This window comes from Maniola hyperantus, chromosome 3, assembly GCF_902806685.2.
Source record: "Maniola hyperantus chromosome 3, iAphHyp1.2, whole genome shotgun sequence".
NCBI lineage: Eukaryota > Metazoa > Arthropoda > Insecta > Lepidoptera > Nymphalidae > Maniola > Maniola hyperantus.
The window spans coordinates 13,226,101-13,252,020 of NC_048538.1; the positions used below are offsets into that span (position 1 = coordinate 13,226,101).

At 38.5% G+C, this 25,920-nt stretch overlaps 2 protein-coding genes across 5 annotated transcripts in view; one reads left to right on the plus strand and one right to left on the minus strand.

Moving 5' to 3' along the window:
* Positions 1-1,372: 1,372 nt before the first annotated feature.
* On the minus strand, positions 1,373-6,665 carry LOC117996194 (uncharacterized). Its single transcript, XM_034984226.2, has 7 exons — positions 6,331-6,665; positions 5,499-5,641; positions 5,261-5,423; positions 4,508-4,726; positions 4,099-4,257; positions 3,685-3,819; positions 1,373-2,902 (listed from the first exon to the last, which is right to left on the minus strand). The coding sequence occupies exons 1-7, from the start codon at positions 6,469-6,471 to the stop codon at positions 2,744-2,746; spliced, it is 1,119 nt and encodes a 372-aa protein (XP_034840117.1). The 5' UTR covers positions 6,472-6,665; the 3' UTR covers positions 1,373-2,743.
* A 2,180-nt stretch (positions 6,666-8,845) lies between these two features.
* Positions 8,846-25,920, plus strand: part of Taf2 (TATA-box binding protein associated factor 2) — a 32,070-nt gene continuing 14,995 nt past the window's right edge. Inside the window, exons 1-19 of one of the 4 annotated variants that reach the window (XM_069509287.1) lie at positions 8,846-9,021; positions 9,103-9,157; positions 12,783-12,946; positions 13,570-13,786; positions 14,282-14,514; positions 15,043-15,220; positions 15,735-16,004; positions 16,777-16,917; positions 17,496-17,776; positions 18,379-18,618; positions 19,313-19,562; positions 19,969-20,131; positions 20,472-20,641; positions 21,317-21,530; positions 22,065-22,266; positions 23,052-23,175; positions 23,464-23,604; positions 24,463-24,624; positions 24,989-25,117. In XM_069509287.1, coding sequence (XP_069365388.1) covers positions 8,978-9,021; positions 9,103-9,157; positions 12,783-12,946; positions 13,570-13,786; positions 14,282-14,514; positions 15,043-15,220; positions 15,735-16,004; positions 16,777-16,917; positions 17,496-17,776; positions 18,379-18,618; positions 19,313-19,562; positions 19,969-20,131; positions 20,472-20,641; positions 21,317-21,530; positions 22,065-22,266; positions 23,052-23,175; positions 23,464-23,604; positions 24,463-24,624; positions 24,989-25,117 — 3,378 coding nt within the window. In that variant the 5' untranslated portion in view covers positions 8,846-8,977. The remainder of the gene's footprint in view (positions 9,022-9,102; positions 9,158-12,782; positions 12,947-13,569; positions 13,787-14,281; positions 14,515-15,042; positions 15,221-15,734; positions 16,005-16,776; positions 16,918-17,495; positions 17,777-18,378; positions 18,619-19,312; positions 19,563-19,968; positions 20,132-20,471; positions 20,642-21,316; positions 21,531-22,064; positions 22,267-23,051; positions 23,176-23,463; positions 23,605-24,462; positions 24,625-24,988; positions 25,118-25,920) is intronic. The other 3 variants (XM_069509288.1, XR_011238523.1, XM_034984211.2) reach the window with 3 other exon arrangements.

A 25,920-nucleotide genomic window follows, 5' to 3' on the forward strand; every position in this document is an offset into this window, starting at 1 on the left:
AATGATAACTACCTACCACTAATCTGTCAAAGTGCAAATTTAATTTTCCATATATTTTATAAGAAATTATAAGATTTAACAAAACAGTACTACAACTTGTCGGTTCTCGCCAACAGGTATCAATAGCGATAAACACTTGCGTAGGTAACATAGCGTAATATTACCTACTCATAATTTGCACTCAACAAGCGAATAAATATTGTACGTTGTCAATCATTAGCCCGAGTTTAAAATCTCTTACAAGTAAAAACAACAAGTTTTGGAAGTCACAACCTTAACTAAATTACAAAAAACAATGAGCAAAAAGTAATTTTACAACATAATTATTATTATTAACTAAACTTAGGAATCTCAAAAATGTAATACATGTTTGTCTACAGAGAACTTAATGTTTAAAAAAATAGATTGATATTAATATAATAACTGGTGAGATTTTAACCTCTGTCAAAGACAAAAAACCGGCCAAGTGCGTGGCGGGCCACGCGCCGTTTAGGGTTCCGTAGTCACAATTATTATAGCTGACCTAGGATAGTGCTTTTATTTTAGTTATGAATATTGAGGATATTTTAATTGGGTTACGATCAATTACAAATACAATAGAAACAATAAAACTACTATCATTTGGCTGATAAATGGGGGGGGGGGGGGGGGGGTTTTTTACTTGACTCTAATAAAAGTTAGCACTTTAAAACATCATATTTTACAAACGGATCTAGAAATCGAAAAATGATGTTCCCACACCCACCACGAGAAAAAAAAACATCCCCACTTTACATGTAGGGGAGCTACCCTTAATTTTATTTGAACGCTTTGTCGTGAATTATATTTATACCCGTGCCAAATAACAGATTTCTAGCACTAATAGAGGACGGACGGACGGACATGGCGAAACTATAAGGGTTCCTTGTTAGTTTACTACGGAACCCTAAAAATGAATCATTATTTTTGTCATGACCAAGCACACAACAGTTTGAAGTGAAATAAATAATTAAAGTATTAATCAAATTGATAACCTCGTAAATGGTAGTCCTCGGTAAAAATGTTAAATAGGCACTTAGAGGAACACATTCAAAAATGCTTTTTTGTACTGAATTTTGAAAAGGTTTTCCAATTTACAAATGGCAAAACAATATTAAGTGAGGCCCTGGGTTTTTGTCAGGCTGGTTTATATTCACATTCTTAAGCAGCTGAGGCCCCCTTAAGGGATGAGGTTCAATGTTTAAGCCCAGGTGTGTCCTCTATTGTTATGCCACTGTTTACATTAAGTTTATTAATAAGTTAGAACATGTTTAAATGCCAGGAAGAATATAAGCAATTTTTATATTGTGCCTATGATATTTTTTAGAAAAGTTTCAAATAAAACCATACTGAATAACGAGAAGCAAATCAAATTTATAAAAGAAAAAAAATTAGCGCACAACAAACTTACTAAAATAAATTAAAAGTAAAATTAGTTGGCCGTTAATAATATTATTATTAATTTGAGCATTAATCAGTAAGTACCTTAATAATTAGTAGGTAGGTACCTATGTGTATCTATTTATTTGTGGATCAAAGTACAGTAAAATGGCTAAAACGTCGTATAAAACAAAAACATTTTGAGTAAATTATAATATGACTTTCCGTTTAAAATATAATGATGCATTTAAAACAATGAATCATTCAGGCTAAAATGTTCAGTAACTTTGTAATAAATCATAATATTCCCTTTAAAAACTACAATAATTTTAACTTACTAAAAGGCGTTGTATTAATAGGAACTAAAAAAATACAAATCGAAATGAGAACCTACTACCTACTTTTGAGGTTTGTTTAAAAAATATTACAACTTACATAATATATCGTATAAAATGGGCACATACCGCGATAAGTATAATAATTTGTGGGAAGTGTCGATATTTCAAACCAGTTTTGATTGTGGTTGTGGTTGATAGATTCTGCAGGAGAGCCTGTTTCACTATAACGTTTATCTGTGTACATATCACATACCCATTTTATATGTTAAAGCTATGTACAGACCGAGCAGCAAAAGCAGGCGAAGACGAGTTATGGGCATGGCCGATGGATAACGAACGATCGATTATGATAGGCGAGGCCGAGGACCTTTGTGAACGTAAAAAGTCCGATTTTCGGTACCTTGTTAGCAAATTTTTAATCATGAACCCTAAGCGTTTGCTGGTTTTAATATTCTACATGATGAAGTTACATCGAGAGCCCACGGGAAGACGAAAAAGAAAAATACGATAAAAAAATCGGTATTCTATAAATCAACACTTTTCTGAGGCCGCGATAACACCGGTAAGTTTTACTTGCGTAAGTAAGTAGCTTGCGTGATTGACAACTTTTTTACTAAGGTTAATGTACTTATAAGAGTATTTACGTTTGTTAACTTGTCGTAAGTTAATCATGTAAGCTACTTACGTGAGTAACACTTACAGGTGTATCCGCAGCCTTAGAAACATCAGTTTTTGAAAATTCCCACGTTTTTTGGCGATAGCTCTAAAACTACTTTTTGCATTTAACCGTTATTTAGAAGTAAGACGGCAGTCTGTAACAAACCTTGGTCTCTCCTACAGAATCGCTCGCTTTCGCTAGGTCTACAACAACGGGCAAGCAAGTGTCCCTTCGCCTTCGCTGCTCGGTTAGTACGCGGATATATCATGTCGTTAAACCACGAAGTGTGAAATCATCAGTTATAACCTACTTGCAGAGGTTGTAAACTCGGGGCTGGTGGGGCCGGTGTCTAGGCGCCGCCTTTCTTGCGGCCGCGCGCGCCGGGCAACGCCACGCCGCGCAGGGAGCGCATGGCCATGGCGCGGTTGAAGTGGCGCTGCGTCTTGTGCTCGTCCGCGTCGCTGCCGCAGTCCACCGACGACAGGATCACTAGCAACACGCCCATTACCTGTGGAACGGGATAATATACACAACTGCTTTTTAATTACCATAAAAAATTTAAGGGTGTACACTGGGATAGTACTTATGTTACTGTTCAGGCCTGATATAAAACAATTGACGGCATAAGAAACTCTGCTCGTGCAAGTGATTTCAATAGGACGTTGCGGCAGCGCATTGAAAATTTCCACGATGCATTGTGACTTGTGCATCGTTGTAGATTTTTGCCACAGATTTTTGCAATGCGTTGTAGAATCGCATTATGGTCTTAGCCGCCTAACGTTAACTTCTTTCTGACCACCCTTTTTTGGTCTGACTTGGATTTCGCGCTAGAAACCTTATGATCCGCAGCCGAAGCCTTCGTAGACATTTCATAAACTATGACGTTATTAATTAATAGATTTTATTCACCAAATAAATGATAATAAGGAGCGTTTACACATGCACAGTAGCTTGCAGCAGATTCTCGATGACCTTTCACGCGACTAGTGCTCACTCGAAATCGGGCCGCAAGTTTAGCGCATGTTGTCCAAGCTTACCAACAAATGATGATAAGTAGCGTGTACACGTGTACAGTAGCTTCCGGCGTGTTCTCGATATCCTTTCGCGCGACCAGCGCTCGCCCCAAGTCGGGCCGCAAGTCTAGCTATGTTGTTTAGGCTTACCAAACAAATGATGATAAGCAGCGTGTACACGTGCACGGTAGCTTCCGGCGTGTTCTCGATATCCTTTCGCGCGACCAGCGCTCGCCCCAAGTCGGGCCGCAAGTCTAGCTATGTTGTTTAGGCTTACCAAACAAATGATGATAAGCAGCGTGTACACGTGCACGGTAGCTTCCGGCGTGTTCTCGATATCCTTCAATGCGACCAGCGCTGGCTCGAAGTCGGGCCGCAAGTCTAGCGCATGCTTGAGGTGCACGGCTGCTTCCTGCACAAATAATGACGAAATAATGCAATAACCAATCCGATCTCGACCCAAGAATTGACACATCTCGAAAACTTTGATGGTTTTCGAAGTTTCGAAATTAAAATGGTATGGATAAAATCCATACGCCTTGAATATCTCAACTGTTCTTCTTCTTCATTCTGGTCTGGTTTCTGCACTTAAACGTTTCCGTCATCTCGACTGTTGTCAGGCGCTGCGGTCGGGCGGCTGCACCTCCAGCGAGCGTCGCGTCAGATAGATCGCGTCGTCGAGGCATTATACCTGATAGTGTCCATACGCCTTGAATATCTCGCCGAGAGTGAAGTACTGCTGCCACGCGCTGCGGTCGGGTGGCTGCACCTCCAGCGAGCGTCGCGTCAGATAGATCGCGTCGTCGAGGTACTGCAGCGTGAACAAGACTCGCGCTAGGTTTAGTAGCACCTTTGGACAAATAACATTACCTACTCAAAAAAATCCATTACTTTCAAAATTGCATGCACTGATAAAATTAAAGTATCAACACTATTCTCACTAGAGTTTTAATGGCAGAATAATAATTCCTCGAGTTAAATTACCTCAATTAGCACACTAATTCGTAAATCGTAACCTTTCTCATTTTAATTTATTTATTCAGGTTCAAATAGTTTAAAATGTTATTTGATAGTTGAAATCATAGTATATTGAAACTTACTTCAGCATTGTATGGTGACACTGCAAGCGCTCGCCGGAAGCACTCAATGGACTGTCTGGTGTCACCCTTGATCCTCCAGAAATTACCAATTTGATTGTAAAGCTGCACTGACTTTGGCTTCTCTCTTTTGGCCTTCTTCAGGCGTTTCTCCAATGCATTTATGTCCAATTCTGTTACACCGTTTTTGAATGCTTTCTTCTTTGTAAATATAAGGGCAACCTAAAAATTTAATTTTTAAATTAAAAACCTGCACTTATTATCACAGTAAAATCGTGATTTTTTTAGAAAAAGGGTCCGATTTCCGACCTGTGGAGATTTTGATCTTCTTAAATAAAGTTGTTCTTGTTTCCAAAATCGATGCAGTGAGTGGTCCCTAACAGCCAAAATTAAGAAAGAAATAGAGCTATCAGTAATCTGTCGATAAGCAATTCTGCAACATCACAAAAAGGCCGAACTCCAGACAAACTTTATTACCATTCATGGAGCAAAAAACCTGTCAGGTGCAAGTCAGACTCATACACGTAACGTGTTGTGATGTAACCACAAATTTACGACTTTCGTATTTTTTTCGTATTATTAAGAAAAAAAAGGAAAAAAAAGACTTGCTACAAGCCACATTTCATGATTGTTGGTCAACGGTAAGTGGCCTATAGGTTTTCAACCCTTGACAGGTCTTGACACACACAACAGACAGACAGACACTGAAGACCTTTTGTGCTTGAGATACGGAACCCTAAAAAAAATCCTTATAACCTGGGGCTCAGGTACATTGGGGTGTCTGTGTCGCCTCTGCACTCCTACGAGGTTGTCATAGTATGTAAAATTGACAGATTTGCCACAGTCCAGGTATTCATCATCCATATCACTTCCATGTGCCTCCCTTGCTGAGCTATCTTCACCGTTTTCTCCACTAGCCCTACAAAAAGATTTTATATTATCAGGTGGAGTTTTACAATTTGTTAAAAGAAATCACAACAAAATTAAATTTTACCTTTGCTGTTCATACATCTGGCAGTCGGTACAAAACATATCAACTCCATGTTTCCTCCAAGTGTTGAGTTCATAGTACACAGTTGATGTCACTATGTTAAATACTGTATCTTCTTCATTGATTTCAGTTTTATCAGTATCATCCTGAAAATGATTAATAGTGTCAACACTTAGTTTAATTATAATTGTGTAAGTATTACTTAAATACTAATGTTTTATTAATAATGATTTTAATGCAGTGGCATGCAAGTCATAGAGGCATAAAAGCCCTGCTATCTCTTGATGAAATACCTCGATATTTATTTATCATCATTGCCAGTAAATAGGTAAACAATGGGGCCGATTCTCTTGTACACAATCTCTAAACTAAACTAAATTAACAGGTCTAAATTTAGTGCTATCCTTTTCCGCAAGCAACATTATGAAAGGGATAGCAATAGATTTAGACGTGCCATTTTAGTTTGGTTTAGAGATTGTGTACAATGGAATTAGCCACAATGTCTATTCTGGCTTCAAACTTTGTGCATGCCACTGTTCAAATGTGTAATTAGTGCAAGATATTATATTTATTTAACATAATGAACTTTGTTAAATATTATTTCAGTAACTACTTATTTTTTTAAATTGAAAGAAAGATGAACTAAAGATATATTCTAGAATAATAAATAACATGTTGCAAAGAATTTTATTCCATAAGAATCTCCTTCTATTCAAGGCTAACGAGTTATGCATAAAAATGTAAAGTAGACTTGTGACAATATGTATACCAGAATAATATTGAATACTATTGCACTGATTATATAAAACTCGAAAACATGGCAAACACCACTGACCTGAGGCAAAGAGTTGCCGTCAACGATTTGTCCTTCTTCAACGTCCAATTTCCAAATATTCGAGGTGCGAGAGTTAGTAGCGATAATTTGAAAAGAAAATATATACAGAGCCAAACAAGTAAAGTATGGTGAGTCCCACATATTGATTGGTAAGGTCAACAGCAAACATGAAAAATGTTTTGATGTCTGTTACTCAAATGGAACTTTCACATGTAATAATTAATTTGGGGCACAATAATTGTAAAGCTTTAATTTAAAATCGTAATCTCCACTTCTTATCTTATTTATTTTGACAGATGAAATGAAATTGAAAGTTGAAAGTTGAAACCCACAGAGTACATTGAATATACGGGTATAGAGTCATCAGTCCCTATTTTTTGGTAACGCCATCTATTGAGCTGAGTTGCAACTACAGGATCTGCTATATATACTAATCCCTATAGGTACAGTATATACGCTACCTAGATAGGTACCTATATATAGGTTTTAAATTTTCTTTTATTTCTATTTTTCTATGGTTAATTTCAATAAAACACATAAATAAGGTAATAATCTTTTATTTATTTTTATAACTGGGCACACACTTTTTTTCTGTTATTACAGCAAATCGTAGTCCGAGAAACGTAGTCGGGGTTATATTAGTTAGGTACTTATAGAGCTCTTCTTTTTTCTTGTTTTATGGCTTTTTCCATCACATCCAGATCAGCACAATGCACTGTAAATCCATACTTTGCAGTTTCGAATAGCTAAAGAGGTACAAAGAAATGAAGAAAGTTGCTCGGTAGAGTTGTCAGAGTTCAAAATAAAGCACAAGTCACTTCACTATAACAGAATCACCAAAATCCAACTAACAAAGTCAAGTCGTTGGAAAATATCACATAAACACCTTGATATAATGGAAAACCTCGGAAAAAAGTGGTTGAAAATAAATAATTTTTAATAGACACAGACCACAGACTTGACAATTTGTGACTGTGCCAGTGTTTCCATATGTAAATCAAGAATTACCGTGTTGTAAGGTTAAAAATACGGTGTTTCTTGATTAAATTACGGTGGATGAGCTAAAAGAATACCGTGTAATTTTTAAAAAGAAAAAAAACGTTACGAATTTGCTTTTTAATTAATTATTAATATTATTCTGAGTCTGACCCTCCTAGCATAGCAATGTCTTTTCATATATTTTTTTTATTGCATTCATCCATCACATTTAAGAATTTTTACATTTCACTTCTTGCTAATTGCTTGAATAAGGACGAAAATAGATTGCCAAGATTAATAATTGATACTTTAACTGTGTGTGTGTGAGTGTGGCGTTATATTAGAAAAATAATAAGATTAGATAAGTGGGGCGATAGATTAGAAAAATAATAAGGATTTCCTTGAAATCTGCCACAATCTACCACTTTGTTAAATCGTCAGCTTTTTCTGCCAGAGTTAAAATTTAGGAGCCAAATCTGCCCAAATGGCAGAAATCTGCCACAAACGGTCACACTGCTGACCGGCCACAAAATTTACAAGTAGTGCCACCTGTTGCGCGTGGTTGGCAACAAAACTTACTACTAGTGCCATCTGTCGAGCTAAGTCTGAGTCAATGTACCCTGTGCGATTTTGTACTGTGGCTAAAATGTACTGAGTGAAAAGACCCTGTTGAAACCCACACAGAATATGAACCAGGAACCACTATGCACCCCAATCAAATAGGTACTTGTTTGGTTTGGAAATAATAGGTAATTATGTTCATAAAAGGATAAACTATAATTTTGGTGATATAGATAAGAGGAATCTTGAAAATAATGTCTTACATAGTTTTAATCGAAGAACTGCTCTTTTAAGATACAATTCATTTTATATTTATTATTTGCTGATTGCTTATGCTTCCGACTTTTATGATCAATGGTTTTTGAACGGAAAATTAAATATTAGTGTTGCAATATGCAAGCTTGAAAAAGAATATTACTTAAACTGCTTTTGAAAGTAACCACTAGAAGTGATTAAAGAAAACGGACGCCAATGTGGAATGCACTGGTGTTGACACATTGGCCCCGTGTCATATGAGACACAGCATCAAAATCGGGAGCAGCAGCACAAATAGCTGAAAACAGCAAGCGGCGCGGCACAAGTAACTATGCCTCTCTGATCGAGATAATATACTTTTGTTCCGTTTGCAGTGGAGATCTTGGGGCCATGGAGTCTTTGGTGGTCAAAATTTTTTACGAGACATTTCATTCACTGAGATAAATAGCCTCGTCTGGTGACAACAGGGCTGGCTCATTTTTTGCGCAACGGATCAGCTTGGCTGTCCAGCGCGGAAATGCAGCCAGTATTCTTGGCACCATTTCACGCGGGCATGATTTGTATATTAATTAGATAAGGTTAGCTTAAGTTTTTTTTGTAGTGATTTCTAGATACTATCATGTTTAATAATATGGCACATCTCTGGTTTAGTCATGGTTTAGTGTCAAATTTCATTCAAGGCTCAAGTCAAATGTTATTAGTTTGTGTCTTGGGTCTGTGTCAATGTCAAGCACGATTTACGATTATTCATAATTCATTATTTGACTTGTGTTGTTGGAAAGGAATTAATTGGAAAATCATAAAATGTGGAAAAAACTTAATAAATGACCAAATCTATAGTGTTTTACAAACCATGAAAAGGGAGCGAACAGGCGACAATTGTCGCCCGTTTAAATTATAAGTATCTTATAGATGTTGTGTACTACCTACTAAACTCGATGTGTGAAAGTTTGTGTTCATGTTTTTATTTATTTTCACAGCCCATCAGATTCTCAGTTTGACTGGAATTAGTTTTGAGAGGAGAAGTGTTATTGTGAGTGAGATTTATTCATTACTATTAGCACAATATATTTTTTTTAGTTGTATTAACTTCACGCTTTACATAAACAAAAGCCTTCACTGTTATTAATTCTAAGTCTAGACTCTCTGAATAAGAGGCTGATACCTTAACCACTAGGCTACCACCGCTATTGCTAACTGATAATTTTATTTATTTATTTTATTTTAAAGGCACACAAAACAGGTTTCAGCTATAAATGGTCCAAATAAAAAAACAATAGATTAAGATCTAAGCGGTAACCCTTATGTGTACACAATGCTTATAATATAAATATATGCACTAAACAAGGTTTTTTTTTTTTTTTTTTTCTACCATAAAGCACCATTATAAAATGGCAGCTTTATTACTACTACCATCTAGCCTATGGGCTAATAAGTAATATTATTCTAGCTTAAACTTCTACTTATGATTAGTTTTTAAATCTAATTTACAGTCCAATAACTGTCCTTAGTTTATTCTAACACGTACTTACAGTTCACTATGTTCTTGTGACCTAGAAAAATAAAGTAGCACAAGCACTATTACACAAACGCCGCACTTATGTACTTTTTAACACAAATTCGAACGGCTTGGTTCTTTTGAGCCTCCTTTTGATATCCATGTTATCTAGAAGCTTCACAGCCTCCAAATTAACATGATGGCGAAGTCGATGTTGGTGAGCTTCTGCGTACTTTTGGATGATTTTGTTTACGAACTCTATCTTAAGGTCCCTGTGGAGATCGTGATTCTTACATACCAGGGTGCATTTGTTATTTCCCTGAGTACTTTGTTCTGGAATCTCTGTATTACTTGAACATTGGTCGGTTTAGTACACCCCCAGAGTTGTATACCATACGTCCATACAGTCATCAGAACTTGCTTGTATAGCATAAGTTTATTATGTAATGAGAGCATGGAATGCCTTCCAAGCAGCCAATACATTTTTTTGTAGCGTAATTCTAACTCCTCACGTTTCTTTTTAACATGAGCTTTCCATCGAAGCTTTGCGTCAAGCGTCATACCCAAGTACTTCGCTGTATTTACGTATGGAATAAGTTGCCGATTTAGATAAATTGGGTGATATTTTGGTAACTTATTGGTAAAATCTATATGCATAGATTTTGACTCGTTTAGCTTAATTCGCCACTTTATAGTCCAATCGTTGACTTTATTTATGGCAGCTTGAACTTTTTCTACTGCTTCTTTGTGACTTTCTCCAGTTGCTATTATGGCAGTATCATCAGCGAATGTTGCAATAGTGTTATTTTCTAGTGCTGGAATATCACAGGTGTATAATAAGTACAGTGTACTTCCTTGTGGTACCCCAGCTTTAATTTCCTTGAGTTCAGAATACGCATCTTCTTGACGAACTCTAAACCATCTATTTGAGATGTATGATTCAAGAATATCTGCAAATGACTTTGGTAGCATATTTCTGAGTTTATAGATAGGCCTTTCGTGCCACACTTTATCGAAAGCTTGCGCTACGTCTAAAAAGACTGTAGAACACACTTTCTTATTTTCTAATGATTTCTCTATTAGTAGTATACAGTAATTCTGTGGACTTGATCTATGGTTGAGTGTTTTTCACGGAATCCAAATTGGTGATCTGGTATTAATTTTCTCTCCTCTAGTATAGGTTTTATTCTCTTGAGTAACAGTTTTTCAAATAATTTTGAAATAACTGGTAATAAACAGATTGGTCTGTATGATGTTGTTTCATGGGGTGGTTTCCCCGGTTTAGCGATCATAATAACTTCAGCAACTTTCCATAACTCAGGTACATGTCTTAGTCTAAATGATGCATTTATGAGATTGGTAAGTTTCACTAAAGCTTTCCGAGGTAGGTTTTTTTAAATTTCTCCGGTAATGAGATTTTGGAGATTTTTTTTTTTGCTTAAATTGAACTTTATTTCTTCAGATAGTTCCTTTGGTGTCACAAGTCTGATATTTTGCAGATCATCTTGTCTTTCTTCATTCTCACTGAAATTAATTGTATGGCCCTCATTTGGTTGGAATATATCTTCCAGGTGCTGAGCGAATCTATTAGCTTTTTGAATGTTATTGATAGCCCATTTTCCATTTGATTCTTTAATAGGTGGTATATGTGTGATAGGTCTTTTTAGATTACCTGTTACTTTCCAAAGAGAATAGTCAGTTTCTCGGTCATTGGTCAAGCTTCGTAGGTAATCATTTAACTTAGTGTCATTATGACTTTTGATTGCTTTCTTGATTGTTTTCGCGAGTTTGTTCAGTATTCTTTTGTCTTGTGGCGATCTCGAGGCATGCCATTTTTTTCTCTGCTTTCTCTTTGTTCTAATGAGGTGTATAATTTCCTTAGGATAGGTGGTACCCTTACTCCATTTTTTTATCGATGGCGTATTATTCCAGGCTGATTTTTGTATGTCTGTTATAAATTTAGCTACTTCCATATTGAGCTGGTCTTGGCATTTTAAGGTACTAAACAAGGTAACATACAATTTGTAAAATGCAGAATAAAGAAATCGACAATTATTATAAAATATATAAAGTGGTTTAGGAAAATTAACTATGAAAAATATACTTAAGGTCGAGAAGATGCAAAATGTTGATAAATATGTTTTTTAAATGTGTTAAATAAAAAGCTATTTGGCTTAAAAATTATTTTAATGTTCATGTAGATTTGCTGTATAATGTATAGACTGCTCTAGTTCAGACTTCAGTCCATTTTAACCTACTGTATCCCGGTATGGGGAGGAGCTGCCACATATGATAGAAATAGAACGGGCACAGAGAGCTAACGTTATTATGCTACGGAAATGACGTAGACTGTACAAAATACCATTCTATGATATCATGCAAACAACTCCTTTACTTAGTTGCCGGAACATAAAAAAGGCAAAAGACATACATTACTTTGCCCAGGACCAAAACCACTTTTGCCAGACAACAATTTAACTGTCTAGAGCCATATTTGTTTAGGTTTATCAATAAAAAATCTAAAATCACTCATTTAAGGAAACATGGTCTTTAAAACTGCATATCTAAATATAATTATGTTAAAACAGTCACAGGGACTCGTGTACACTCAGGCTAGCACACACACAGCAACACACACACTCACACACAAACACAAACAACCTTTATATTTTGTTACAAATTTTTAAATACAACCACTATGTATGGGAATGCACTGGTCTGGCCCCTAAGGTACGGGATCTCTTAGTTTATAGGGGCTAGGTCTCCATGTAAGCAATTTTTGTAACCAATAAATATTTATTATATATATTATCATCATGATCAACCCATCACCGGCTCACTACAGAGCACAGGTCTCCTCTCAGAGTGAGAAGGGTTTTGGCCATAGTCTACCACGCTGGCCAAGTGCGGATTGGCAGACTTCACACACCTTTGAGAACATTATGGAGAACTCTCAGGCATGCAGGTTTCCTCACGATGTTTTCCTTCACCGTTAAAGCAAGTGATATTTTAATTACTTAAAAACGCACATAACTCCGAAAAGTTAGAGGTGCATGCCCGGGATTGAACCCCCAACCTCCGATTGGAAGGCGGACATCCTAACCACTAGGCAACCACAGCTTCTTATATATTATAGTTATTTATTATTATTACTTTCTAGGGTTTCGTGGAGTTGACAATAGTGCCACTGACTGACAACTTACGGTACATCAGGCTTAATGCTAAGCAGTGTCGTATTTATCGAGTGTGCCTAAATGACCAGTATGAAGCAAACTTTCAATATTTTGACCCATTCTTGGATATATGCCAAAGTGACCCAAACACGTAAGTAATGTATTGTATACTAGCTGATGCTCGCGACTTCGTAAGCATGGATTTAGTTTTTTAAAAATCCCGTGGGAACTCTTTAATTATCCGGGATAAAAAGTAGCCTATGTTACTCTATAGATCTTTAACTATACCCATGCAAAAAATCACCTCAATCCGTTCCTCCGTTGCGACGTGATTGAAGGACAAACCAACAAACAAACATCCTTCGCATTTATAATATGGGTACTGATGACAATTTTAAGTTATAAATAATAAGATATAACTAGCTTATGCCTGTAGACTGCACAAGTTTAAAACCTCTATTTTACCACTTAGGGGTTGAATTTTCAAAAATCCTTTCCTAGGAGATGTCTATACGTCATAATAGATAGCTGTGTGCCAAATTTCAGCCACAGGAATTTTAAAATCCTTAATCCACGTGGATGAAGCCGCGATTATCCCGGGTATCTTTAAAACAAGAGTGAATAGGCATCTTCTAGGTAAACGTGTCCCATCGTGAACGTGGCCACATCATCACTTCCCATCCGGTGTGATTGTGGTCAAGCGTATACCTATAATGAATAAAAAATAAATAAAAATAATATCAACTAGTGTTGTGACATAAATTAATTTTTCAGGAGATCTTTGGAAGTGTTCTCGCAGCATCACTTATCTGCAGCACAGAAAATCGACCCAGACCACAACTCTGGCGAGCTTCACATACAAGTGCCAGATGATGCTGCCCACTTAGTAGGAGAAGGGAGAGGTCTCAGGATAGGCATTGAATTCTCATTGGAGTCACCTCAAGGTGGTATGCACTTTGTTGTGCCTGAAGGAGAAGGTACTTTGGCTGAGGTAATTATTACCACATATGAGAAATAGTTCTGCGACTATTTACCCAATTTTAGTAGCTTCATATTACAGTGAAGCCCTGAACGAAAAACAAATATTTCATAAGACTTTTCACTATGCTGACCTTTTTGTACATTAGCCAAAATGAGTATAGCATAATAAATTAAGTAGCTATAATTGTTGTTAATCTTTATGGCGGCACTGAAGCACGCGGAAAGTCCAATAAGCGAGCTTGAAATTGCGCGTGGTAAACGCGCACGTCGGGGGACGTTTGTGTACGAATGTAGCACTCACAATAATGCAGATGGCGAACGCGGTTCGCGACGCGGCGCTGGGGCTAGTGTGTTCCGCTTCCTCACGTCGCGCAACCCACTGACGCTTAAAATGCTATTGTGACGCGGCATGCGGTTAACTTCAAGAACTACTATTTAATTGGCGCGGTCTATACCTGTACCAATCACCTTCACCTTGTTGACGACTTATCTATATTTTTTTTAGAAATCAGCTCACATGTTCACCTACGGCCACTCAGCGCGTCTCTGGTTTCCTTGTGTGGACAGTTTTGCTGAACCTTGCACGTGGAAGTTGGAGTTCACTGTGGACGAGGCGCTCACGGCTGTGTCTTGCGGGGAGTTGCTTGATGTGGTCTATACTCCTGATCATAGGCGGAAGACGTTCCATTATGTCGTTAATACGCCAGCGTGTGCGCCGAATATTGCTGTAGCTATTGGGTAATCAATAATCACACTTACTTATTGTGTGATATATATTTTTTACAAGTATCTAATTAAGATAATTAGTCAGTGTTTTTCTTATTTGGTCTGTATCCGAGATGACTCAGTGTTTGCATCAGTTCTTACAGTCAAACATAAAAAATACAGTCATACAATTTTACTTATATTTTAGTACTATTCAGGACAAACGTTTATTTCAAATCCTATATTATTTTAATTTAAAATGCTTTGCTTATTTATTTTTTACTAGACGATGCCCGCGACTTCGTCCGCGTGAATTTAGGTTTTAAAAATCCCGTGGGAACTCTTTTATTTTCTGTTGTAAAATGAAATGTCCTTCCCCGGGATGTAAGCTAACTCTTTACCAAATTTTATCAAAATCAGTTGAACTGTTGGGTCGTGAAAAGCTAGCAGACAGACATACTTTCGCATTTATAATTTTATTTTTATTTTTTATATTTTGTCTGTCGCTAACTTAGCTGGTAAATTAGATCAGCGAAAATACTAAAAAGTCATAATTTTCAGACCGTTTGAGACATACGTCGATCCGCACATGAACGAAGTCACACATTACTGTTTGCCCAATCTCATGCAAATACTCAAGAATACAGTGCGGTATCTACACGAGGCCTTCGAGTTTTATGAAGAGACCCTCTCTACTAGATACCCCTATCCTTGCTATAAGCAAGTTTTTGTGGATGAAGTAAGTATCCATGTCCACACCAATCAATATCAATCAAATAAATTAATATTTATTTATTTGTTTACTTACTTGTTTATTTACTAGCTGATGCCCGCGAGTTCGTCCGCTTGGAATTGGGTATTTGACTCCAATTTTTTTATTACTTTATTATAAACTAGGATAAAAATAATGACGTAAACTGAAAAAACTAATTAAATCGATCAAATAATAAAAAAGTTATAAGCATTTAAATATTTATTTTTCATTTACTTTTTATACTAAATAGTAATACAAAAATTCTCTTGTACACAATCTCTAAACTAAACTAAATTAACAGGTCTAAATCTAGTGCTATCCTTTTTCGCAAGCAACAATATGAAAGGGATAGCAATAGATTTAGACGTGCAACTTTAGTTTACATATTATGTACAACGAAATTAGCCACACTAACTACCTAACCACGTAATATTACAAACAATACTAAGCCCTCTCTACTCCCTTCCAAAACTTTCTTAAGAAAGCTTTTGCATTTCAGACTGAAGACGATGCAACAGCATATACAACAATGTCAATATTAAGCACCCACCTGCTTCATTCTATTGCTATCATCGACCAAACATACATAAGCAGAAAGGCCATGGCCCAAGCAGTGGCCGAACAATTCTTTGGCTGTTTCATAACCATGCAAAACTGGTCAGACTTGTGGTTGGCCAAAGGAATACCTGAGTATTTGTGTGGATTGTACTCTAAGAAGTGTTTTGGGAATAATGAGTACAGGTATTGGGTACACCAGGAATTGCAAGAAGTAAGCAACATTCTTTCTTAAAATTATCTTATAGTTTGTATTGTATATTGGAGTGGAGACCGCGTATCGGCAAGCGCAGTGTGGGACGACCTCCGACCCGCTGGACTGACGACCTTAAGAAGGTAGCGGGAAGTGGGTGGATGAGGAAGGCAGAGGATTGTGTGTTGTGGCGTGCCCTTGGGAAGGTCTATGTCCAGCAGTGGACGCAAACAGGCTGATTGATTGATTGATTGTATTGTATAAAACCACGATTAATTTGTCGATTTTAACTGCCGATTTTTCGACTCGTGAAGTTCCAGCGAAGAGAACAAAACAGCAGGTAGATCGGTACTGCCCATGACAGCTCGAAATTCTCTCTCTCGCAGCACTGCAATCCCGTGGTGACCACGACTCATGCAACTGAGTCGAAATATCGGCAGTTAAAAATCGACCAATTGATCGTGGTATGTACCTACCCGTTTTATAAAATACAGTATGTCGCTAAACCACGAAATAAGCTTAAAATCATTATTCTATAGTTTTCAGATTTATGGTAATATTTATCTGAGCTATATTCCAAAACATAGGTTTGGCATTCGTTGCTTGGTTTTTAAAATGGTTTAGTGTTAAGAATCCCATTATGAGATGTCTGAAAAAAAACTTTGTAAAAAAAAGTACCTGTTGAATGCAAAACTTTTCTATTATGCTCTAGAATAAAAACCTACTTGTGGGGTAAAAATAAGTCATGTTGGTAGTTTATCAATTTATAAATACTCCTTATATAATTTTTTAGGTAGTAGGTTACGAAGAGCAATATGGTGGGATAGTGCTAGATCCCTGGCAGCCCCCGGCTAGCGGCGCTCGCGTCGAGCCCAAGGACGTTTTCTACTTCCCTGTACGGAACGTACACACTATGTCACCGAGGTACATTGAGGTGAGATTGTTTTATACGAGTATAGTATGCGACAGGTTGAGATGTATCGATGTATGTGTGTGTGGGGCGTCCCTCCGCCTCATACCCTGATTACCAGTGGCGTGCACAGGGTTTGAAACCAGGGTAGGCACTAGTTAAGTAGGAGCCTGTTTACTGGCAGGTCATTATGAAAAATATGCATTGAGCTATTCAACTGGGGTAAGCAGTGCATTTATGCCTCTATGACCTGCACGCTACTCCTGATTACCATCTCAATCTGTCGCGGACTATATAAATTCACAAAACGTAAAGTTCTGACTCACTCACTGACTACGGTTGAGATCTATAGAGTGTACTTTGACTTGTTTCAGTTAAAACGAGACAGCTTTATGCCGGCAGTATAAAGCTGTCTCGTTTTAACAATGTCTTAAGTCTGAGCAAAGTCAAAGTACTCTCTATAGATCTCAACCTGACTCAGACTCAGAATGAATGACTCAGACTAGAATGTGCGGAAAAAAATAAACAGACTAAAAAAACTAAATCAGACAGTTGCTACTCAAATTATATGCGGTAGTAGAAAATAAGGTTTCTTCTACCAGGTAATGCGGAAGAAGTCTCATCTAGTACTTCGAATGTTAGAACAGAGGATAGGGCAAGAGTTACTTCTTCAAGTATTCAACAAGCAGCTTTCTTTGGCCACCAATGCCGCCAATACCAAGATTGGTAGCGGGTTCTGGGGCCAACTGCTACTGTCTACCAATTTGTTCGTCAAAGCCATATTCACTGTGACGGGGAAGGACATGGCGGTGTTCGTTGACCAGTGGGTACGGACGGGGGGACATGCGAAGTTTCAACTGACGTCTGTGTTTAACAGAAAAAGGTTAGTGAATCTTGTTTCTTGGTTGGTTTTAATTCACAAAATACCTGCTAGACTGGGCGGTTTTTAATTGCCAAATAAGTTTTACAGTACGCAGCTGAAAGTAATGTACACCGATCTGTAGGAGATAGCAGATTTGTAGAGCACTGTCTCGGTCGTTGAGACCGACAAAACGTCATATAGATATGAGTGACAGAGACAACGCTCTACAAAGTCGAAATGTCATTCTAAAGGCCGATGTACATTACTTTCGGCCACGTACTGTAACTTAGGACAATTTCTGTGTTTATAATGCCATTGAGGATGTTAGGTTTTTTGCAATAGAAAAATTAGCTTTTACAAAATAACGAATTCACCTCTCTGGTATTGAAGTTGGAGAAGCAGTTCAGTTCAGTTCAGCCATGAAAGGTAATAGATAGACACTTTCTCGGATATTTCGGGTAGATAGTATGGATTACTATCTACCTGGCTTCGTTCAAGTGGGATTTCTGAAAATCATTTCTATTGCATTCAAAAATTCAAATTTGTAGACCCAGCTGATTGAGGTTCGGTTTTTCCTTTCATGTGTACGGATTTTATGGATATGACTGAAATGTTTCTTATAGAAATACAATAGAACTGGAGATTCGTCAAGACAGCGTCCACGAGCGCGGCATCAGGAAGTATGTGGGGCCGCTATTGGTGCAGCTTCAGGAGTTAGACGGCACCTTCAAACACACGCTGCAGATAGAGAACACAGTGGTCAAGGCGGATATCACGTGCCACAGTAAGAGTAGGAGAAATAAGAAGAAAAAGATCCCGCTGTGTACTGGAGAAGAAGTGGATATGGACCTTTCTGCTATGGAGTGAGTATTATACATTACATATATAATGTACAGTATGCGGCAGAAAAAAATGTACATCGGCCTTTAGAATGATATTTCGGTGTTGTAGAGCGTTGTCTCTGTCTATAGGTATGTTATACGACGTTTTTTCGGTCTCAACGACAGAGACATTGCTTTACAAATCAGCTATCTCCTTCTAAAAATCGATGTACATTATTATCTGCCGTGTACTGTACACACTAGCTGATCCCCGCGACTTCGTCCGCGAGGTTTTTAAAAATCCTGTGGGAACTCTTTGATTTTTCGGAATAAAAGTAGCCTATGTCACTCTCCAAGTCTTTAACCATACCAACGCAAAAAATCACGTCGAACTGTTGCTTCGTTGCTACGTGATTGAAGGATAAACCAACAAACAAACACACTTTCGCATTTTTAATATGAGTATGATAATTTTATTCAGTCACATACATTCACATATTATAGTCATTATTATTATTGATTATTTCAACTTTAAGATTTTGAACAAACTAGAAAAACGAATAATTTTTAAGGCATCTATTTGACCTTGAAGATCATAATTTTTGATCTCAAAGTTTAAAGATAAATTATAAAAACTAATGGATTAAGAATACACAAATTGTTTAATAGTTGACGAAATGAATTTAACTGAAGATAATTTTATCTTCCGTTAAATTCATTAATTATCTCTTGTCAGCGATTCTCCAGTACTATGGATCCGTTTGGACCCAGAGATGTCCCTATTACGGAGTACAGTGATATCCCAGCCAGACTACCAGTGGCAATACCAGCTACGTCACGAGCGTGACGTCACAGCGCAGAGCGAAGCCATAGACGCGCTACATAACTACCCCGAGCCCGCTACGAGGAAGGCCTTGACTGATACCATAGAGAATGAGCAAACTTACTACAAGATTAGGTGCAGAGCTGCACATTGTTTAACAAAGGTATGCGTCATTTTTTGATTTTTCTATTGGAGCATGCTAAGTGTATTCTTCTTTTACTAGCTGATGCCCGCGACTTCGTTGGCGTGAATTTAGGTTTTTAAAAATCCAGTGGGAACTGTTTGATTTTCCGGGATAAAAATTAGCCTATGTCACTCTCCAGGTCTTTAACTGTACCCGTGCAAAAAATCACGTCGATCCGTTGCTCCGTTGCGACGTGATTGGAGGTCAAACCAACAAACCAACAAACAAACATACTTTCACATTTATAATACGGGTAGGGATAAACGAAATATTTGCGTATATGCAGTATGCACTAACTTAATATTATCACGTCAGCAGCACGAATCGACCGCTGACGTAGAGAACGTGTTTGTAAAATAAAGAGATTTTTTTAAATATTATTTAGGTGGCAAACGCCATGATAAGTTCGTGGGCAGGCCCGCCGGCTATGCTGACAATATTCCGCAAAATGTTCGGCTCTTTCGCCGCGCCCCACATCATCAAGCAGAACAACTTCGACAATCTGCAGCATTACTTCTTGCAGAAGACCATTCCTGTCGCGATGGCTGGTAAGCAGGAAATGTATTTGCTCAAAGAAAATACATTTTCAGTGAAATTATGATGGTTCTTTATTTCTAAATAATTTTAAATTCATATATACATTTACACTGTTTCGATAGCTGTAAAGTGTCGCTACTAGATGGCATGAATAGTCGCTTCAGTACTGAGTGAACATACATATCACAAATTTCGTCACTCTCAGTAAGCGAACCGTAGCTAAGTAATTAGATCCCAGGAGATGCGGGTTCGAATCCTGCCGGTCGGCAATTTTTGATATCTATTTAAAATTATTTACAAATCTCCTCCAACACTATAAAAATTATAAAACATGGTTATTTATTTGTTTAGGCTTAAGGAACATACACGGCATTTGTCCGCCAGAAGTGGTCAGATTCCTTCTAGACCTGTTCAAGTATAATGACAACTCAAAGAACCACTTTTCCGACAATTATTACAAGGCTTCTCTTGTTGACGCTTTGGCTGCCACTATCACGCCTGTTATATCAGTATTACAGCCGGTGAGTATAATATGATATTACTAGGTCACGAAAAACATTACATTTCATAATATTATTTTACATAGTTAAATTATGTGCTTGGTACAGATGAAAGCTATTGAATATCGTAACGTTTGACATATATTCTTCTGAGGGTAGTCTTGCTAGTGTATACGCAAGCATATTAAGGTTGAGATCTACAACGTTAGTTTTAGTATAAGCAAAACCTTAAAGTAGTTTGTTTAGAATCAGTAACAGAATCGATTGCAATCATTTTTACAACGTGTTATATTTTGACCAAAAAATACTTTAAAATCCTGCAAGATTGAACACCTAGGTCCTAGTTGAATGACTGCATGCACCAGCTGATTCAAGCCGCGCGAGTGGGAGCGCGCACGATCGACGCCAGCCGTCTCGTTTGCTCACAGCCGCTCGCTTGGGGTGATCATGTTTTTGCGATCACAACGACTCTACACAAAAAGCTTATAACTTCGTAAATTTTCTTTAAATATTTCTGAGATTTTGTATATATATTCTTTATGTAAAAATATTCGATACGTGTTTCGGTTTTTGCGTCAACTAAACCTAACATTGTATTGAGCGTACTATAACGCACGTGTATAGCATGCCCCATACGGCATTTTCTTCAAGTAGAAAGTCTACTAGTAGTAGTTAATTAGGCTTTTTATTTTTTAGGGTGCCCCAATAACAGCGGATTCCCTATCGGCGGACACTAAACTAGTGCTCGAGGAGATAACGCGCGTGCTCAACCTGGAGAAGGTCCTCCCTTGCTACAAGAACACTGTGTCAGTCAATTGCTTGCGCGCCATCCGACGCCTGCAGCAGTGCGGACACCTGCCCAGTATACCCACTGTGTTCAGAGCTTATGCCCAGTATGGCCAGTACATCGGTGAGAAAACAGTTCTTTTTAGGGTTCCGTACCTCAAAAGGAAAAAGAAGGTGCTAAGGGTCACTGGTAGAGATCTCTCATAGAGATAAGTGCTTCCCTGTCCACTTTTACTCTCTTTTTCTCTTAACTGTAAATGTTTTTGGTACAAATAAAAAAAACCCTTAGGATCACTGTTCTCTGTCGTGTCTGTCAAAACAAGGAAATCAAAACCTATAGCGCACCTACTTCCCGTTGACCTAGAATCATGAGGCAGGCAGGCAGGTAGACCTTAAGACCAACGTTTTATAGCTCAAGTAAAAAATCCGAAAACTGAATTTGTGGTTACATCACAAAAAAATTAAAGATTTGTGATGAAGGGAAGATTTGTGTTCTCGAACAAATTAGTCTACTAAATTATATCAACATGGCGCTGTCCGTAATTAACTTGCGAACCTTTATTTTACTGGTTTGAGATCGTGCGGAACCCTTCGCGTGTGAGTGCGACTCGCGCTTGACCGGTTTTTGAGGAGATATAAACCCCTAATTTGTTTTAAGACGTAAGACTGGCAGCATTCGAATGCCTCGTGGACTTCGTACGCGTGGATGGCAAACCGGAGGACTTGTCATCTTTGCTGACAGCGGTAGAGAATGACCCAGACCCAGGAGTAAGGCACGGGTTGGCGCGATTGATGGTTTCCATGCCGCCTTTTGAACGCGCACAAAGGCATAGATTGGATACAGAGGCCGTTGTTCATAGGTAAGTTGGGTTGGTAGCTTTAATTGACACTGACAGTTGGCCTTGTCCACAAGTTCAAAGTCGCTCAGCGTGCTATGGAACGGGCTATGTTGGGTATCTCTCTGAGGGACAAAATCCGTAGCGACGAAATCCGTCGGAGAACCAAAGTGACTGACATAGCTCAACGAATTAGCACTGCCGAAGAACCGATGGCCGCTGGGGCAGACGTGTTCTGGAGTGGAGACCACGTATCGGCAAGCGCAGTGTGGGACGACCTCCAACCGGCTGGACTAGCGACCTTAAGAAGGTAGCGGGAAGTGGGTGGATGAGGAAGGCAGAGGATCGTGTGTGGTAGCGCGCTCTTCGAAAGTCATATGTCCAGCATTGGTCGCAAACAGGCTGAGGGGGTCGCCCCCCCTTTCCTTGCTGATATACCTACATAACAACAATCTTTCAGTCCAGGAGATGGCAATCGGGGTATGAGGCAGGGGGACACCGCGCACAACCGCACGTTACCCGTGCTCGCCCGCACCGGGTTAGCGCGAGGCTGTGCGGGTGTGTGGGGCGTTCCCACCCCGTTGTCATCTCGACCTGTCGCGTACTATACTTCATGTGCGGTTTTGTTTACCAAAATAACAACGGTGCTAAGTAATTTATCAACAGATTACAAATATAATTGATTTTGGTCGTAAGGCTATCATACAAGTTCGATAGCTTCTTCTACTTGGCCTAGATCAAGTTAAACGGGCAGTATGCTAATAAACTAGTAATAATTTAATCAAATTAACACAAAACATTGTTTACAGACTGTGGAATAATATAAATAGCCAATTATCGAATGACGCAAGACTGAGATGCGATCTCGTGGATTTGTACTATACATTATACGGTCTGAAACGGCCGCTATGCGTGCCTCTACCAGAGATTCAGGTATAATCAGATACAAATTAACAATTTTGATTTTTGACTATCAGTAAATGTTACAGTTCTTGCAATTCACGAAGGCTAGTGAACTTTACATGTGGTAACGTCGTTTACATGGTAAAAAAAAATTGCGTAAGTGTGCGTGCATGTCGGACCAATCAGTCAAACGCACACATTTAGTGTACCTTACGTATACCGATACCACTTAAACACAAGCATGAGTCTGTGGCCTTCGTGAAATGCAAGAACTATACCTATTCTGAATAAATCATTCGACTTTGACTTTGACTTCAGGCGATGATGAAACAGATGCACAGCAAGGAAAGGGAAAGGTTGGAAAGAGAACGGGAGAGGGTGGAAAGGGACAGAGAGAAGCGGGAACGAGAACGGGAATTGGAAGCGAAGCCGGTTATCAAGCAAGAGTTAGATGAACTAGTACGTACTGTCTAAGGGCCTTCGCACATTGGAGGACGGGACGGCAGCAGAGTATTTTAAATTTATCAATTGAATTTAATATTTATCCAATCTATATATTTCATATATAAACATTACATATATATTTCAATGCTCGGTGATTGATCTCAGCACAGTTTTCTCTGGAGCACCGAGCATTGAAATATATACCTTATTTCATTTCAATTGGATAAATTTTAAATTCAATTGATAAATTTAAAATCCTCTGCCGTGCCGTCCTCCACTCTGCGCAGGCCCTAAGGATGCCTGTCCACTAAAGCGGAGTGTGAGTCAACCAGTCACATTTTTGAGAGATGACTATAAAAATATGACGTTATCTATCTATAATCTGATTGGTCTTATACTTCTTAAACGATTCTCTGTGAGCTGAATTACATTTTATTGAGTCGTTACTCGTAACATAGGTGATAGCCTAGCGGTTAGGACGTCCGCCTTTTAATCGGCGGTCGGGGGTTCGATCCCGGGCACGTACCTCTAACTTTTCGGAGTTATGTGCATTTTAAGTAATCAAATATCACTTGCTCTAACTGTGAAGGAAAACATCGTGACGAAACCTACATGCCTGAGAGTTCTTCATAATGTTCTCAAAGGTGTGTGAAGTCTACCAATCCGCACATGGCCAGCGTGGTAGACTAGGGCCAAAACCCTTCTCACTCTGAAAGGAGACCCGTGCTCTGTAGTAAGCCGGCGATGGGTTGATCATGATGAAATCGTGACATAAGTCGCTATTTTAAACATCTTTGCGTTCCTTCTGCACCTGTAAGGTACTATTTTAGTATTCTGTATTCGTAGTTACTAAAATAATCACGTTACTCACAGATACCAGTCAAGAACGAAGTAGACATAGGCCCGTTGGAATCGGCGCCTAAACCGGAACTGCCCAAGGAAGACAACCTTCCCGTACCGATCTCCAGCATCAAGGAAGAGGACAACAATGTTGACGTCATCACTGTCCACGATATGCCTATCAGAGTCTATAGTGTAAGTAGATATAAGTCCCGCAAATTGCTATTGCGGTGGAACCATGTCTCATTAGTATCGAAATAACCTCGTTTTGACGTCATTTGACGTATATTTAAGTAAAAATATACCATAAGCTCGAAACTTCAGTCTAGTGCAGACGTCACTAAAATGGCGGCCACCCGCATTAGCAATTTGCGGGACTTATAACAATGTACCTTTTTTTAAAAATAGATAGCAACCAAACAAGCAGGTGAGTCACCTGATGTTAAGTGATTACCGCCCATGAACATTTGCAGCACCGAGAAACCTCTAGTTGCGGAGGAACCTCTAGTTTTAGAATGAACTTTCGCCTTTATAATATTAGTGTGATTATCTTTCGTAGGATGATTCCAAACGCGAGTTCATATCAGAAAATGCGGTGCAGCTGCCCGGCATACCCGGCTCGTCGGGCCCGGTCGGCTTCGAGCCGGGCATGTTCAGGCACGATCAGGACGACTTGGGAGCTCCTAAGGTGAGAATATATCCGTATTAGCGTCTTTATCTATATCCGTAACTTTAAACGTTAATACTTAGCAACTACGCCAAAAAATTGCCTAGGGAACTGAAAAATTTTGCCCTATGAACAAAAACTTATAAAAGTTGGACTCAGCACCCTCAAAAGCAGGCGAGAAGGAGGCGATCTAATTGAAACTCTCAAAATACTAAATAATTATAATGTCCCAAATTTTGAGCGCATGTTTCCGAGCAGGAGCAATCCTAGATTTCATCATCATGATCAACCCATCACCGGCTCACTACAGAGCACAGGTCTCCTCTCAGAGTGAGAAGGGTTTTGGCCATAGTCTACCACGCTGGTCAAGTGCGGATTGGCAGACTTCACACACCTTTGAGAACATTATGGAGAACTCTCAGGCAAGCAGGTTTCTTCACGATGTTTTCCTTCACCGTTAAAGCAAGTGATATTTTAATTACTTAAAAACGCACATAACTCCGATCGAACCCCCGACCTCCGATTGGAAGGCGGACGTCCTAACCACTAGGCTACCACAGCTTCTTTAGGCTAGATTTAGGTGACATGATATATTATGTAGCTACAATATCAATTGCCATCGTCAAATCCATTAAAACATTTTCTGACCAACAGAGTTGTTCACATATGGAATAAATTGCCTAAGGATGTGATTATGTCAAGTTCTGTTAACCAGTTCAAGAATAGATTAGACAAACATTTGGAAAACTCGAAGCACTTCTGAAAAATAATAAAAATTCATTGTTTTATTGGTCTATAACCATAATCATTATTGCCTTCCTAAT

What these genes read in the sequence shown, in the direction of transcription:
- LOC117996194 (XM_034984226.2), bottom strand. Translation starts at nt 6,471, where the DNA reads ATGTGGGACTCACCATACTTTACTTGTTTGGCTCTGTATATATTTTCT. An exon ending in ACGGCAACTCTTTGCCTCAG is followed by an intron (nt 5,642 to 6,330) that starts GTCAGTGGTGTT and finishes AATCATTTTCAG; the next exon opens with GATGATACTGATAAAACTGA. An exon ending in CAGATGTATGAACAGCAAAG is followed by an intron (nt 5,424 to 5,498) that starts GTAAAATTTAAT and finishes ATCTTTTTGTAG; the next exon opens with GGCTAGTGGAGAAAACGGTG.